The sequence below is a fragment of the Emydura macquarii genome, unplaced genomic scaffold (genome assembly GCF_026122565.2).
Source record: "Emydura macquarii macquarii isolate MOO-44397 ecotype Brisbane River unplaced genomic scaffold, CSIRO-AGI_Emac_v2 contig_3477, whole genome shotgun sequence".
NCBI lineage: Eukaryota > Metazoa > Chordata > Testudines > Chelidae > Emydura > Emydura macquarii.
Window position 1 is genome coordinate 2435469 of NW_027133614.1, and position 16472 is coordinate 2451940.

The 16472-nt window shown below is 44.4% G+C and overlaps 1 protein-coding gene across 2 annotated transcripts in view; it reads left to right on the plus strand.

Annotated features, from left to right (window-relative positions):
* LAMC1 (laminin subunit gamma 1) overlaps positions 1-16472 on the plus strand; it is a 106721-nt gene that overhangs the window by 80315 nt on the left and 9934 nt on the right. For both annotated transcript variants that reach the window (XM_067535174.1, XM_067535175.1), the window contains exons 5-18: positions 833-1021; positions 3669-3786; positions 3940-4038; positions 4148-4284; positions 5225-5347; positions 5454-5643; positions 5974-6086; positions 7625-7846; positions 8035-8223; positions 10371-10616; positions 10986-11139; positions 11590-11732; positions 12492-12670; positions 12937-13093. In XM_067535174.1, coding sequence (XP_067391275.1) covers positions 833-1021; positions 3669-3786; positions 3940-4038; positions 4148-4284; positions 5225-5347; positions 5454-5643; positions 5974-6086; positions 7625-7846; positions 8035-8223; positions 10371-10616; positions 10986-11139; positions 11590-11732; positions 12492-12670; positions 12937-13093 — 2259 coding nt within the window. The remainder of the gene's footprint in view (positions 1-832; positions 1022-3668; positions 3787-3939; positions 4039-4147; positions 4285-5224; positions 5348-5453; positions 5644-5973; positions 6087-7624; positions 7847-8034; positions 8224-10370; positions 10617-10985; positions 11140-11589; positions 11733-12491; positions 12671-12936; positions 13094-16472) is intronic.

Genomic DNA, 16472 nt, shown 5'->3' on the forward strand with positions numbered 1-16472 from the left:
TTTATTTGCGTGGTCTTCTGTTAGGAGCTATTGTTCCTAGTAGTTTACTTAAAAGGGCAGATGGGGGAAGACTTTTAGACAGAACCGTCTTCCTGTCTGACCATGTATGAATATTAAAAAGTCCCAGCTGTCAATGTAAGTCCTGTGAATTCAGTTGACAGCCCAATGAAACCTCACTCCCTAGACATAAGGAATTAGAAATCTGTCTGCATGAGGGGGAGAAGAAACTTTTCTCACAGGCCTTTCTGGAAGGCTTCTGTCACTGTTACCTTCTCACACTGTTTTGAATGCCTGAGACATCATTATTGTGTGGGAAGGCAGCAGGAAGAGTGGAAAGCTGTAGCCCAGCTGACAAGGAGCAGCGTGGAAACTCTAGTATTCCTCCTGCCATACATAGAGAGCAGTGTATTTTCAACAGAGTATTTGTTAAAAGAGTAGTTTCTTCCACCTAGCAAAGGGAAGGAAACTAAATACTTCTGGCCTCTGCTGTTGTTTTCATTGATTGGAATGGCAAGAGCAGAGTTGTTTAGATTCCATCTGTGTTTGCTGATTAAATCTGTGTGTACCGCCAGTATCTATATCCCCTCACACACTAACACAACCTCTCTGACTCTTTGCTTCTGCTTTCCCTTCACCCCAGACTAATACCCAACTCATTCTGTTTTTATTGTATTGCACTCTCATATAATATTCAAGTACATCTTTTCCCAGGCCAATCACTCTTCTGCTAATTCTCCTACAGTTTGTTTCTGGGGCAGGTCTAGTATTATGTGTGAGGATTGGATACCTTCCTATGCATATGATCTGATGGAACCTTGTGGTATTTCTACAGCCTGTAACTGCAATGGGCGGTCACAGGAGTGTTACTTTGATGCTGAACTGTACCGCTCCACGGGCCATGGTGGTCACTGCATTGGCTGCTTGGATAACACTGATGGTCCCAACTGTGAAAGGTGCCGGGAGAACTTCTATCGCCTTGGAAGTGAGGAAGGATGTCTACCGTGTAACTGTAACCCTGTTGGTAAGTCAGAATGCAAATCTTTCCTCCTGTAAACATAAAAAAAAAAAAAAAAAAATGCAACTGCTTTATAATAAAAACGCTTTTAAAAAAAAGTTGGCATAACATATGGTATTTCAATTTAGAATTGTTAAGTAATCTGCTCATACTTTGATCCAATTACTTCAAGGAAAATGCACGGCAGCCAAGATCATAGACTTTGAGCAGATACTCTGCATATACAATAGTTCCTTTTTCAAATGCATTCGAGAAGAGATTTTACTGTGTATTATAACATGCTACAGTGATGGGCAGGGCTGTGGACACACCCAATAGGTAAAACTTTGGAGCTGTTGCAGTCCAGCAGAATTCTTTCAAATCATCTGGATATCCAAAAGCATCAGTTTGAATACCTTGTTTTATTAAAGGGTGAATGAAATAAGACATTTGTGGTGGCATATCTAAGCACCATAAAATATGAACCAAACAATCTTTTTTTCTAAAACCTTTTTAAAGGAATATCAAAATATTCAGCTGGATTGTCATCTTCTCCACCTCCACCTTCCCCCCTCCCCCCCCCCCAAAAAAAAACACCAAAAAACCCCCCCAAACAATTATGTCATAAGAACAAACCTAATAGTAGTCAAGCAAATTACGCAGCCTGTACAGGGATCAGTCCCACAAGTAGTAAGAGGAATGGGGAAAACAAAAAGGTGGTGGATACTAAGGTAAGAGCTAATGATCCAAAATAGACCAGCTGAAATAAATTAGGTCTGGCACAGTCCCTCACTAGCTGCCATGAAAGCATGTTGCAAGCGCTATCTCCCTATGAACTGCAGGAGGGGAGTTCCATATTCAAGAAACTTTTGACCAAGAAAGACACGCCATGCCCCTTTCTTCCCTACCTACACCCCCAAACTCTCCCTGGGGAGGGCTTTATGTTACAATCAAATCTAGCCAACTGTAAACTTCAAGCAAGGTCATGGGAAGAGAGGTGATTGCTCAGGTATGTAGGGGCAAATTACAAAGAGCTATATCACTTAATACTAAGCCCTAGATTTGTAGCCAGTCGTGTACTGGCATCCAATGTATATTAAAAGTGTGTGGGTTGATTTAGGATGATATTTTTATCCAAGTAATGGTTTTATAAATAATTATAGACTGGATCACACAGGGTATTTGAACTTTGACTGTATATGGGAAAGGTTTTGTAAGTTTTTCACTCTTAATGATTCTGTCTAGTCTAATCCTCTTAGAATTGTTTCACTTGCGGTATCACAGCCTTTTAGTGCCATCTGAAGTGGAAGGTAGAAACCATTCTTTTTTATACATAAAAAGTTGCATTATTTTACATATTTGCTCACTTATTAGCCCTTGGAACACTGACATTTTCCAGGCTGCTAGCCAAATAAATGCTTGGGAGAAAGCATTCTATCTTCAAAGGGTTAAAGAAGCTGAGTGAACTGTGTCTTCAGGCCCAAACTCAGGGAGCATGTTTGTGTCACTTTCACAGGGAAAAAAAGGTCGAAATTTTCATTCAGATGCATTTTTATAGAGTGTAGCTTTGAGACAGACAGTTCCTTGCTAAAAACATAAGACTTGCTTTGGAGTCTGTTAGAGGTCATGTGTTCCTCTACCGGACTCAGCTCAATACTATTTGGTTTAGCATTCAGATTCTACCAGGGTGATGTATAGCAGTTTCTTAGCATTTACCTTCTACCATGTGAGCTGTGGGAGGCCAAGCGTTCCTTTTCAGTGCTCTTGTCACTGGTCTCCTGACTGGGGGGAGATGATGGTTGAGCTATTCCAGCACAGTGTCTTTTAGAAGCCTATTCCCTGACCACAGACACCTAAAGAGAAGGCTGACCTGGCCAAGAACAGTCTATGCTCAGGAGCTGATCTTGCTATATAGGAAAGTTGGGAAGAGCCCAGGCTGACTGAAAAAAAGGAGACCTACCTGCAGGGAGTCCACACCTGAGCATGGGCAAAGAGGCAGGAGGGGCCATTGTGTGTGAGAACTAGCAGCTCTTGTAGACTCAGGGGTGGGGCTGGAGAAGGAGAGAGAAGGCAGAGAAGTAGGGGAACCAAGGAAAAAAATCTGTTTGAAGGGACCTGGTCATGGGGCATCCAGGCAAAGGGGGAAGTGAAGATGATTGGGGTGCAGAGAAGGGACGTGGGAAAAGGAGGGTGGGGAAAAGAAGACTATGGGTGCTGTTCTGAGGGAAGGATAATGAGAAGGCATGGGATAAACTCAAGAAGTAGAAAGAACAGTGAGAATGGAAGAGACAGAAGGGAGAAAACCCAATGAAAAGAAGAGCAAAAATGGTATGAGGAGAAAATGAGAATGGAAATGGATGATGGGAGAGAGGGAAAGGGAAGGGGAAGCAAAACAACTGCAAGATCAGTAATGCTTTATTTTGGATGCACAGATGTAAAGAGATCATTAGAGTGATGTCGGGGGGGGATACTCATTTATGAACACGCATGTAAACTAGATGCTGCCCTTGGGCTCTTAGCAAGTTTTCATTCCAGCCTTTGGAGCAACACATCACTGTTCTTCTGTTCCCTCTCCCTGCATGTCCACCAAAGCTCTCTTAGCACACAGTTTGATCTGCAACAGCTAATGTAATCACACGCTCTATTAAAGTTTATTTTTCTCCTGATCCCATAGGCTCTCTCAGCACTCAGTGTGATAACTACAGCCGGTGCAGCTGCAAACCAGGTGTGATGGGTGATAAATGTGACCGATGCCAACCAGGGTTCCACTCCCTCTCAGAGGCTGGGTGCAGGTAAGGAATTCTTGTCCTATGGATCAGGTAGAAGGTGAAGAAGCTACTGCTAAAGAGAGGGAGTGTGTGAATTGTCCTGTAATCTTTCTTCTCTTCTGGGTTCTGTACACAGTTCTCAATGGGTTTCTTTCTCCTCTCCACTGTCTCCATCAGGCCATGCTCGTGCAATCCTGCTGGCAGCACAGATGAGTGCAGTATTGAAACGGGGCGATGTACCTGCAAGGACAACGTGGAGGGGTTCCACTGTGAGAGGTGACTCGCCCTTTCAATAGCTCTGTTGCATATGTCTCCAGAGTGTTCTTGGTCACTGTGTGCTTGAGAAAAGATGAGGAAATAACTTCTTCCTCCTGCTCATTTTCAGATGTAAACCTGGGTTTTTCAATCTGGATCCTGCCAATCCGAGGGGATGCACCCCTTGCTTCTGTTTTGGTCACTCCTCTGTCTGCACCAATGCCGTTGGTTACAGTATCTACACCATCGTCTCCAACTTTCGGACTGGTAAAAACAGATATTCTTTTGACATTGAGGCTGTGCTGTGGACTTCAATCTAAAAATTAACTTTCCTTTTGCTCCTCTTCCCCTTTCTCTGGGCTGGGTTACTGTAGCCAAAGCGTTCTAACTTTAGGTGCCTAAATATGTAGCATCACTTTCGGAAGTGCTGAGTGTCTACAACACAGAGAATTTTTATTTAGGTGGTCAAATATGAATTTATGGGCATGACTTCAGGCATCTAGGTTTGAAATGTTTTAATGTGTATACACTGAGGATGTAAACATTTCTCTCTACACTTAATGCCAGAGGCTGGGAGAAGGCATTTGCTCAATTCAGAACCTGGCCAAAAGTTTGGGGTTATAAACTTTATAATATAAAAATGCTGGGTTTTGGCAAAATGAGGCTTCTGGCTGCTGCCTGTTGTATTCATTGGTGGTCCTAGAAACAGGGCAAGACTTACCTTTCATGCAATCTCTTTCTTTTTGCTTTCCTACAGCAGTAAGCTGTATAGGCTGCAGTACAGCTTGGAAATCATGTTGTTTAATTAAAATTCCACTGGAAAACAAAAAATGTTTTATGGAAGTGTGAACTTCAAAATATAAAAATTTCACAAAACCCCAGACATTTGTGTGTTCTCCCATCCCTACTTAGTGTTACAGCTTTTCTGGTGATAGAGCAGTTTGAAAACTCTGCTCTTTGAAAGCTAGAGAAAATGGTGGGTGTAACTTGTATGAAATTAGAACTTTGTACGTTCTGGGTTTGAACTGGTAAAGTAGCAGTTTCTCTTTGTAAAAGGGTGGGGACAATGACACAAACTTCCTTAAAGCAGGTTAGCACCAGTGCATAAAATTTCAACTAGAAATTCCCTGGGCAACACATGTTATGCATATGGTGTATGATATGGTATATCTTATGGAACGTTTACCCTTGTATATCTGTATTTCAGGGGAGGAAGAGTGGCGTGCTGAACAGCGAGATGGCTCTGAAATTTTACTCCAGTGGAGTGCAGAGACCCAGGACATCTCTGTTATCTCAGACACCTATTTCCCTATCTATTTCATTGCACCTGGTAAGTAGAATCAGAGATGAGCTTCTCTCTAAAAAGTCACCATATAACCATATAGTAACTCTTCACTTTTCTGCCTCTAATCATAAGAGTTTTGTTTCTGTTTCAGACAAGTTCTTGGGTAACCAGGTTTTGAGTTATGGTCAAAATCTGACCTTCTCCTTTCGGGTTGATCGGCGGGACACTCGTCTCTCTGCAGAAGACCTGGTTCTTGAAGGTTCTGGGCTTAGGGTATCTGTGCCTCTTATTGCTCAGGGCAACTCCTATCCCAGTGAGAACACACTGAAGTATGCCTTCAGGTGAGTGAGTTTTCCCTGTAATACGGAAAGAGTCAGGGCTGACCAGGAAGGAGGGAGAGTAGTTGCTATAACAGGAATCTAACCTGGCATGGACAGTGTTCTCAGAAGGGACCATAAGGAAACCAGCACTGTTAAGGTTGTTCTTTCAAAATGGAATTCATAATCAGGCCATCAGATGAATTCAGTGCTCATGGCCTAGTAGTACTATATAATTATATGCTAAATGTAGTGTCACAGCATATAATTGCTCGAATGGTCCATTGAAAGAACACAGCCATCAGCACGTGAAAGCTGTAAGAATGAAAAATGATACATGCTTCTGCTCCATAGGCTCCACGAAGCAACAGATTACCCTTGGAGGCCTTCTTTGACCCCATTTGAGTTTCAGAAGTTGCTTCACAACTTGACTTCTATCAAGATCCGTGGGACATACAGTGAGAGAAGTGAGTCATTTCACTACTTGGGGAAGTGGGTCTAGGGAGGAGACATGGGGTGGTTTTCACAACAGCTGTATAGGGGAGAGAAGCAGATTATCTCTCTGCTGCAGAATGACAGTGACTGGCATATTTCTGATCCTAATTATAAATACCTAAGGCTGGTTGTTTGTCAGCCCGTGACTCATGCTTTTCGTCAACCTGCCCTGTGACATCTTGTTTCCTGGGCCACTGCAGGGGACCTGCTGTCATTGCCATATGAATGTCTTGCAGGAAACCAAGGATACACAGTCTCTATTCCTTTGGGCTTTTTTGGGTTTTATTTTAAAATGACTTTCGCCTTTTTTTCATGACACAGCCAGCCATTACAGACCTGACTAATGAAAATCTGGGAACAGACCAGTTTCACCCCAGAATTCTGAAGGAAGTGGCTGCAGAGATGCCAGGATTCTTTTAACAAATGTGTGGTGCCTACTCTACTGCTATTACACTTGTAATGTAAAGAGGAAAGAGACAGGAAAACACTGATGGGAGATGATTGTTCTAAGTGAGAAGGGCCTGATCCCAAAAGCTCCCCTTTTATAAAACTTGGGAGTTCCACCTAAGGAGGTGCTGTGGAAACAGGCTCTGATTAGGGGCAGAACATCAATGGCCTTAAACACTGTTGAGAGATTTTTCATGCTAACACAAATAGATCTAAAAAAAGGTATGAACTTAAGGAAGATCAGGAAATGATAAGAATTTGAAATGGAATTTTTTTACACAAGAGGAATGTACTGATAATGAAATAAAGGGTAGGACGTGTGCAATGTGACTTATCTGATGAGCATTCCAGGTCCAGGCCATGACACCTGGAGTTCTGTTTGGAGTTCCAGGGCCATTAACATTAGAGCAAACATCCTTGCATCATTTTACACCTGACATAAAACTCTGCCTAAGAGGAATTACTAGGGTGAGTCACCTTAAGGTACCCAGGGAAGGTGAGTTTGGAGGAGAAGAACCCAAAGAGAGTGGGTAGAGGGATGTCTTTGTATTTCTTCTTTCTGTTATTGTGAGACTGTGGTTCTGGTGAAGAATTCACTGAATGCATTTTAAAGATTCAAGAGGGCTTGTCTGTCTTTGTATCGGGTAAGATTAGGAACCGTTCTTGGTTTCTGATTGGAACTATAAACGGTGTACACATGAGGAGTGATTTTTTTTTTTTTACTGCCAAAGTGTATTTACAGTGTATTTAAAGAAATAGTGTTCTTTGCACTCTGCTATGTTCTGCATTGTGGCTGTTTGGCAAGCTGCCATCTCTGCCTACCTGTGTATCTCGTGCACAGGGAACTACCCACTCGCTTTCTGGCCTTTGTTCTCTCTGGGTTATGTGGTATCCTTCTCGCATCAACCTAAGCAACTGCTGTCTTTCCTGCTGTAGTAACACATAGTGTCAGAAGAGATGTTTGCTATCTCTGACTTGTGTGTAAATATACAATATTGGGCTCACATCATACCGTTTTTCATGTATGGGTAATTAAATGCTTCTCTTTCCAAACACTTTCCAGGTGCCGGATACCTGGATGATGTCACTATTGTCAGCGCTCGTCCTGAGCCTGGAATCCCTGCAACCTGGGTGGAGAGCTGTACCTGTCCGACAGGATACCATGGGCAGTTCTGTGAGCGCTGTGCCCCAGGTTACAGGAGGGAGACACCTAGTCTTGGACCATACAGTCCATGTGTGCTGTGTACCTGCAATGGGCACAGTGAGAGATGTGACCCAGAGACTGGTAAGGAGGAGTATTGGGGTAGGAGAGGGACAGCAGGAGGAGATCTGTTTTTGTTTTTTGATTCTTTCTGTGTGAGGAATGGGATGGGGATAATAGGAACAATATTAAAAACATATTCTGTTTTTCTCTCTCTTCCTCCCTCTAACCTCCCCTCCCCCCCCCCACCCAAACCAACAACCAAAAACCAGGTGCTTGCAACTGCAGAGATAACACAGCAGGCCCTCACTGTGAGAAGTGCAGTGATGGATATTACGGAGATGCAACTACAGGCACTTCCTCAGACTGTCAGCCATGTCCTTGTCCAGGGGGCTCCAGCTGTGCCATAGTGCCCAAGACTAAGGAGGTGGTGTGCACCAACTGTCCAGCTGGGACCACAGGTGTGTTCCTTATTTAGCGCTTCCACATCCCACCTGCCCAGAGATGCTGCGTACACCAGGTCTACTTCTTTGCACAGTGAAGTGAAAAGCACAGAACTGATCACTTCTGTATTTTGTGGTTGTTTTTTTTTTTTCTTAGCAAACAGCTTGGTAACTAGTGTCGAGCTCTTTGTTGCCATACTTCTTGGGGTTCTAATGAACTGAAAAAAAGCCAAATGTTCCTCTCTTTCCCAAATGAAGAAGCTGAGCTTTAGGTCTGAACAAAGTCTGAAAATACTTTGTGATACACGAGCCATGATCATTTCTAATACTGAGCATTGATAATCACATGGAGCTGGGTAGAAAATGGGATAGTCACTAAGACAGCCATGAGAGCTGTTGAATTTTTCTGTTGAAATCAGGATAAAATTAGAGGGCATCTCTTTGCTCTGCCAGTCTGCCAGACACATGTTGTTTGCTGCATTAGGTTTGTTCCGCCTAGAAAGCCATAGGGTGCAGTGATTCATCAGGACAGGTCAAGCTATGTACAAATCCATATTGTTTTTTACAGCCTGAAATAAATGTGTCTCAGCAGATATGTATCTTATTTTAAATAGTACATCATAAAGTATATGAGAGAATTAACCTTTTAAATAAAGCCCTACTTGTCTATAACCAGCAAATACAACTGAAAATGGCAGGCCTTCAACTGAATTTAGGCTTGACACCAGGGTGTCAGAAAGTATAAAGCCCTTTAAATGCTTTCAGACATTGGGATAGATGACTGTGTGAGTCCCTGCACTCGTGTGCTGTATCTGGTCAAATACAAGAAAATGCCATCTACAGATCAGCTTGGGGGAGTTCCACAGATATGCAATAGATTTTTTTGTTTGTGTGTTTTGTTATTGGCTCAAACTGCAACGTTCAGATCTAGATCCAGATTGCCTAGAAGATACAGGCTTATCTTTATTTATTACTGCCACATCTGGCATGCCCACACTAGTCAGTGCTGAATCTACTGGGCTCTGCAGCCCTCACGTCCCTCCCAGTGTGCCCCCACTTGTGATGAAGTGATTGTGACATGATGGGAGGGAAAGGGGGAGGTTTGCATGTGAAAGAGCTGCCTGAGAAGCAGAGCTTTTAGCTTGTGCGGCGAGAGAGCGTCTCTGTCTGGCAAACCTTCTGTGGTTTCCATCCCAGTCTCAGGTGCCTTAAGGGGTACAACAAATCAGGGTCACCACTAACATCTTAGGAGGACTATGGGAAGCAGTGGCATGGAGAATTGAGGGATGGTGTTGGGCTGATTTTGTGCAGGAAGTTAGAGTGAGGGAGTAACTGGGGACAAAGTTGTCAGATGTTGCCTAAGGAGGCTGAGGGGCTGAGCTGTGTATCGATGACTGCCTGGGATGGGGAACTGGAGTCACTGCAGGACTGTCCTCTATATGGAGCCTTCTGTCCTTGTGGCAGCATCACAGCCTACTGTAATGGAAGTGGCTGGTGGGTCTCCATATATCTGTCTGCTTGCTTAGCTGAGCTGAGCTGAGTTACAATGAATGTCGGGGGAGGATCATTTCTTGTATTTTGGAACTTAGTGTGTACCGGGGTATAGCTTGACTTGTGTGTGAAACCTGGAACAGGCTGGGGGGAGTGTGAAGTTAAGGTGGCACAAAAAGATGACTGACATGCAGATTGCAAAATGGGTGGTGTTTTAAACTTGTGTTTCTCGACTGGTCCATGGACTGGCGCCGGTCCCTGAGATCTCTTTGATGACATTTAGAAAGGTAGCAAGCTGGTCCTTGTTAAAAAGTTGAAGAAACACTGTTTTAGACTTTTCAGATGGACATAATATTGACAAAAACCATTTGTGGAAAATTGTGTATTAATATCTCATTGGTGTGTTTCTTAAGAAGAAAACATTAACAGTATTTTTGGAGTGACAGGTTTTTAAATCGAAGTTCAGCTGAAAATCCAAAGGTAGCTTTAACTATTGAAGGCTGTGACTGACTCCTCCATTGTAGTGCTTTAAAGTCTAACCTCTTCCTGGTCCCTGTGCATTGGACAAGGAAAAAAGTGATGAGAGACTTACTTTGCAGGAGAGGCTATAGGAAAATCCAGGTTACCTTGTAACAGCTGACTGTTACTGATACATGTGTTGGTCCTGCCCCCAGGTAAAAGATGTGAGCTGTGTGACGACGGCTATTTTGGAGACCCGCTTGGTGAAAATGGCCCTGCCAGGCTCTGCCGTCTGTGCCAGTGCAGCGACAACATTGATCCCAACGCGGTGGGGAACTGTAACCGCTTGACAGGGAAATGCCTGAAGTGCATCTACAACACAGATGGCTTCTACTGCGACCGGTGCAGGGATGGGTTCTTTGGGAACCCCTTAGCCCCCAGCCCTGAGGTTAAGTGCAAGGGTAAGTGCTTTTCTCAGTTTTACACATGTGAAAAATCAGAAGCCTTTTCATAGCTACAGACCTTAGTCTCACTGGAACAACCTGGGAACGATTGAATGTTCTGGCCCCACACACCTGTCCTTTTGTGGTCTATCTTGGCCTGACATAATGTTCGGGAAAACGTTAGAACTCCGGTTTTGGTGCTGCGTGCAGACCTGTCAACTGCAGTGCAAGATTTCATTCTCTTGCTGATGGTTATGGCTTGATAAAATGCATGAATTCAGATTCATGTGCTAGATTGGCGTGTTTGGAGGCTCCTGTCTAATGCTGCTCACAGTGCTGGTATTCTGCTAATTACTGGGAACATGTTCCCCTTTCTATCTCTTGCAGCTTGCAGTTGTAATCCTTATGGCACAGTAAACCAGCAGACAAGCTGCAATCAAGTAACTGGGCAATGTGAGTGCCTGCCACATGTCACTGAGAGGGACTGTAGTGCCTGTGAGCCTGGCTTCTATAACCTACAGAGTGGACGTGGCTGTGACAGGTGAGGTTGGCCAGCAGCTGGAGCAGTGACTGTGTTTTGGGAAGATCCATATTTAAGCCTGGCTTCAGCATCCATTAACAGATGGATGGGATTTTCCATGAAGAGTGAGGAGAAGATTAGTCAAAGAGCAGAGCTGATGAGGGTTCTCGACAGAAGGGTAATTTATAAATAGAAATCGTCTTGTGATTACAAGAGAAGACGGGTAGCTGGGGGTTCTGGATCCCTTTCTCAGCTCAGTCGCTGTGTGATCTTGCACAGTTCAGTTAATCTCTGTGCCTTGCTTTCCACATCTGTGTGACAGGCACAGCAATACCTCAACTGGGTGGCATGAGGCTTGCTGTTTGTATAGGGCCTTTGAGATCCGCGAATGAAAGATGCAGGTGTAAGTGCAGCCTATTGTTGTTGCTGGGTTTTTTTTATAGTCATTTGAAATGTGGTCTCCTTCAATAGGTGCGCCTGCCATCCTCTGGGTTCCACCGATGGCCATTGTGACATACAGACAGGGCAGTGCGAGTGTCACCCAGGCATCACCGGGCAGCGCTGCGAGAGGTGTGAGGTCAACCACTTCGGATTCGGACCTGAAGGCTGCAAACGTAAGTGGCGGTGGAGACGGGGAGGAGGGGAAGCAGAAACCAACACAACGTGTCTCCATTTTCTCATCCTCTTCTTGCCTGCCTGCTGCCACTGCTTTCTCACTTCAACAGCCCCAGGTTTAATGTGGCAAACTTGAATTTTCTTTTTGTGTCCACATGCCAGAGAGTGGGTGAGACCTTGTCCCTGTGAGAGTGTTTGAATCTTGATGTATTTGTAAGATTTGTATTTCTGTGTCTTCGGGGGGGTGGCGGGGTTCTGATTGTGTTTGCTTGTGGACATCCGCTTCTCTTTGGCATAAACATTTGCTCTAAATGTTTTTCCAGGACAGTTCTGTTTTCTGCTCCCTAAGCTCCTACGTCTCTACTCTGGAATGTGTCCGTCAATTGCTGACTCAGTCCTGAGAAGAAACAAAGTGTAAATGTGATACAAAAATGGGGCTGTATATAAATCTTCTTTCCAACTTCCTTCTTGTTGCGAGAGCAGATTAACTGTTTGCACATCATTGTAATGAGACGGACAGATACAGAGCGTCAGCTTGTGGCACTGCAAGGATATTAAGTAGAGTCTGTTGTGAATAAAGTCTCAGACTGAGAAGTTACCTGTTGTACTTTGCCTGATGCAGTGTTTGGAAGTATCAGGCCTCAGACTGTGTGCTTGTGCCCTGCTGGGTTGTTCTTTCAGAGAACAGTCTGCAGTTCAGAGTAGTTCAGAGTTTTTCTCACAGCCAGTCTGATTCACATGCTTTAACTTTCATGCAGCATGTGACTGTGACACCGAGGGCTCTCGCTCCCTACAGTGCAAGGAGGATGGTCGCTGTGAGTGTAAGGAAGGCTTTGTGGGAAACCGTTGTGCCCAGTGTGAAGAGAATTATTTCTACAATCGGTCCTGGCCTGGCTGTCAAGAGTGTCCTGCGTGTTATAGACTGGTTAGAGATAAGGTAAGACCTGCAATGAACCCTCTACTTGTCTCCTATTACTGCTGGAGGCCAACAAACACCAAGTCGCATACCGTTCTGATGCTTGCTGGGGGCTGAGACTCTAGAGTGACAGACAGACATGGATCTAGAGGCACTTGCCTGGAGATTCTCTCACAGGGTCTGAGCGACATCTGCTGGAAACTGAAACAACTGACAAGTGCTTCATCTCTCAGCGTTTGGAGGGCTAAAGGAGGCTGTTTTATTTCTTCCCCCTATCTTCTGCTTAGGTGGCAGAACAACGCGAGAGGTTGCGGGAGTTGGAAAATCTTATAGCAAACCTTGGTACAGGAGAGGAAACTGTGACTGATCAGGCCTTTGAGGACAGACTGAAGGAAGCAGAGAGAGAGGTCATGGACTTGCTCCGAGATGCACAGAACAGCAAAGGTAGGTCGAACTGATCTGACACAGGGTGACATGGAGCTAGCAATTTACCAAATGTTCCTGGTCCCTTCAGAGAGCAAAGATTCTTTTTGTTACCTCATAATTTGCTTCAGGAGATGCAAACATTTAAAAAAAAACCATTGAGGAAGTGTGCATGATGATGGTTGTATTTTGTTCTGACAATACGCACGGCTCTGGTTAATAAACAAAAAATAAAGTCGTCTAAAACAGACAAAAAGACAACTGACCCACCCAGAGGAGAGAATATTTTAAAGAGGCTTTTACTTATTTACTGTGAAAATCTTTCTGCTTATTTAAAAATAAACATACCCTCATGCAGGCATGTGTATATTTTCATAGTATTCACCAGTCGCAGTGTTGCCACAGTTGCTCATAGTTTTCTCAAAGAAACTGCTTTGGGCCGAAACATTCCTTGTTTGGTCTTAGCTCAGAGATGAGTGGGTTTTGTTGTCCTGGTTTGTTCTCGGTAAGTTCTTATGCTGCCCTCGTCACCATAGTTTGTCTGCATCTTCTAGCAGTGCACTGACATGACTTACTTTGTGTAGTTGCAGATAAATACACCTTGAACTTGGAGCAGAAGGTAGTGAGACTTGAGATGGTTCTTAGTTCCTGTGCAAGTTTGTTCCATGGTCTCAGTCCAATCCTGGAAAAAGCTCTGTTTCCTACACAGACAAGCTTTACCCTCATGGTAGAGAGTTCCATGGTGTCCAAGGAGCAGAATTGTCAACCATGGTTTTTACCTTGGACCTTTTGGCAGTGTTTTAAAGATATGCCAGGCCCAGGCCATTGAACATCTAGAAGATAAGGACTGAGATCTTAAACTTGCTCTCTATTCTGTGGGAAGCCAGTATAGAGCGTAAAAGAGGTTTGATGTGCTTTTAGTTGCCCCTATTGATGACGACGCATTCTGATAGCCTCTCCTCCAGGTATATCCAGGCAGGAGGCGACACAGGTGTGTGTAACCAAAGCCATGTCACTGTCTGCCAGGATGGAAAGGAGCCTCCTAGCTACCCAGAGATGATAGAAGGCACTGCTCACAGATCCTGCTGTGCGAGAGCTTTAGTATTGATGAGAAATCCAGGAGAACTCCTAAACTACAGACTTAATTGATCAATTGCAGGTGTTTGCTTTCAACCAAAGGAGATTGTGTCATGGCTGCACATTTTTCAGAAAGCTTTCCTCTGCCCACCAGCATCACCTCTGTCTTGCTTGGGTTCAGCTTCAGTTAGCCACTGTTCATCCAGGAGCTCAGGGGCATGCACAAGGGGGGGCAAGTAGAGGTATGGGCCCCTCCAATAATTGGTGGAGGGGGAGAGGAATGTGCTCCTCCAAAAGCACTGGAATTTAAATTCCTGCACACACCCTGCATGAGCTGATCCCATGCCAACACTGGGCAGTTTTGATGGCAGCGGTGTGGTCGTACATAGTGAAGGATAGGTAGAGCTGTGTGTCATCTCTATGGGGCTGGCACTTGAGTCCATGTCATCTGACCAGCTGAAGACACACTCGAAAGCCAAGGTCAGGGTTTGGATTTACAGGTCTTGGCTTGAGACTCCTTTTAGGTTGTCCAGTACAACTTGAGCGAGTGTACTGAACTCTGGGAATAAAGGTGGGCTGTTTGCTGGCCGATATAGGAGGAGCGGGTCCATGCTGTCTGAGAAACCTTCCCAAACGTGCACGATGGTTTCAGAAAAGGAGAAGGATAGCTTTTCACAGTGCTTGGAGCTGGGACTATGTTACCTATTTATGTAAATGCTTCATGGGCACAAGTGGCCATGGAATCGGGGGGCTTTGGTTGGTTTGTTTCACAACTCACTTGAGGGAGCAAATGATTCACATTTTACAAAAGTCAGTTCAGCATTTTAGTACAAATGTGAACTATTTGAATTTCCCCCAACCATGTTAATTTGAACACTGTGCATGTGCAGTACTTTCAGTCTGTTTTTCTACTTAAATGTGTAGTTTATAAATTAAAACTTCTTAAATGTTTACACATTAAAACCAACAGGATACAGAATGTGGCCAAGGCCACATTGCTATAAAACTTTTAACTCTTGGATTTCCTGGTGATTTTTGTTTGTTTGTAGTTCATTTATCAACCTTAATGTTGCTTTAATTTTTTAAAATTAGTCTCACTCTATGCACAGAATGTGAACGTGTGTTTATAGGCCGTGATGTTAATGTTAAGGGTCTTGTTTAAAAAAACCTAAAAGCTAGTTAAGCTCCTTGGGTGGCCCCACTGTGTCTTGATAGTCTACCGCAGTGTTTCTCAATTGGTGTTCCGCGGGTTAGGGTTCCGTGAGCAGCGGGTTAGGGTTCCACTGTTAGGGTTCCGCGAGCAGCTGTTCTCCGCGCCGCCGAGAGCAGCTGTTCTCCGCGCCGCCAAAAAAGGGAAGATGTCTCGGATTTTCCAGCGGAGGGTATCCAGTGTAAATGTAATTTAAGTGAGAAATGCTGACCTTTACTTATTTCAACATTTGAAGACTGCTAAGAGTTTGGGGGGTTCCGCAATTATTTATGGAGTTCAAAAGGGTTCCGTGGCCAAATTTAATTGAGAAACACTGGTCTACCGTATCCATAAGATTAGTCACTGTTTCAAGAACTGTAACAGTTGCATCTTAGTTATTAGTTTTAGACTTAGGGCAGAGTTTGGGGAGGCCGTGCAGATGTTACTATCACCCGTAGCATTGCAAAACCCATATCCAGAGGAGCTCTCTGCCCAACTACATCATTGGGAATCTATTGCTGTGTAGATCCACCAGCTGTTGTTCTCCTCCTCCTGGAGCAGGAACACAACCTGTGGCGGCTATTGTATCTCGGGTGTGCAATAGAAGTTGCAAAACAGCTTTAAAGCCTGGGGGTGAAGATTTTTTAGTGTCTACCTCTGCATGCAGCGGAGAGGAGCAGTGCATGGCTTGCTTCTTCATCAGTGCACTTTTGGGTAGAATTTGACCCTAAGACACAGAGGCTTTCAAACTCTGGAGGAACATTCGGGTGGGGAGAGTGAGCAGCAGGGCAGCACTCTGTGGGGTCACTGTCAGCATCAGAGGGCAGAGGGGCAGATACTGGCCCTGCCCTAGCGGTGCAGGATGGCTCCAAGGTAGAAGCAGCCCGCTGCTGAGGAAGCCCTGGGCTGTGCGATTGGTAAGTATCTGTGCATTTGAAACCTACAGGTGTGGCTAATGTCATTAAAGTTGTGTTACGGTCTCTGTTTGGTTTAGGAGTAGGTTATCAAGCATACTTTGCATTTGTCTAGTTTTGTCTGGGTTAGGGGGAGACTCAACCAAAAAATGTAACTCAAAGGGGGAGGGAGGGAGGCCTCAGATCAAAAATTTTGCAAACCACTGCCCCCAATAGAATA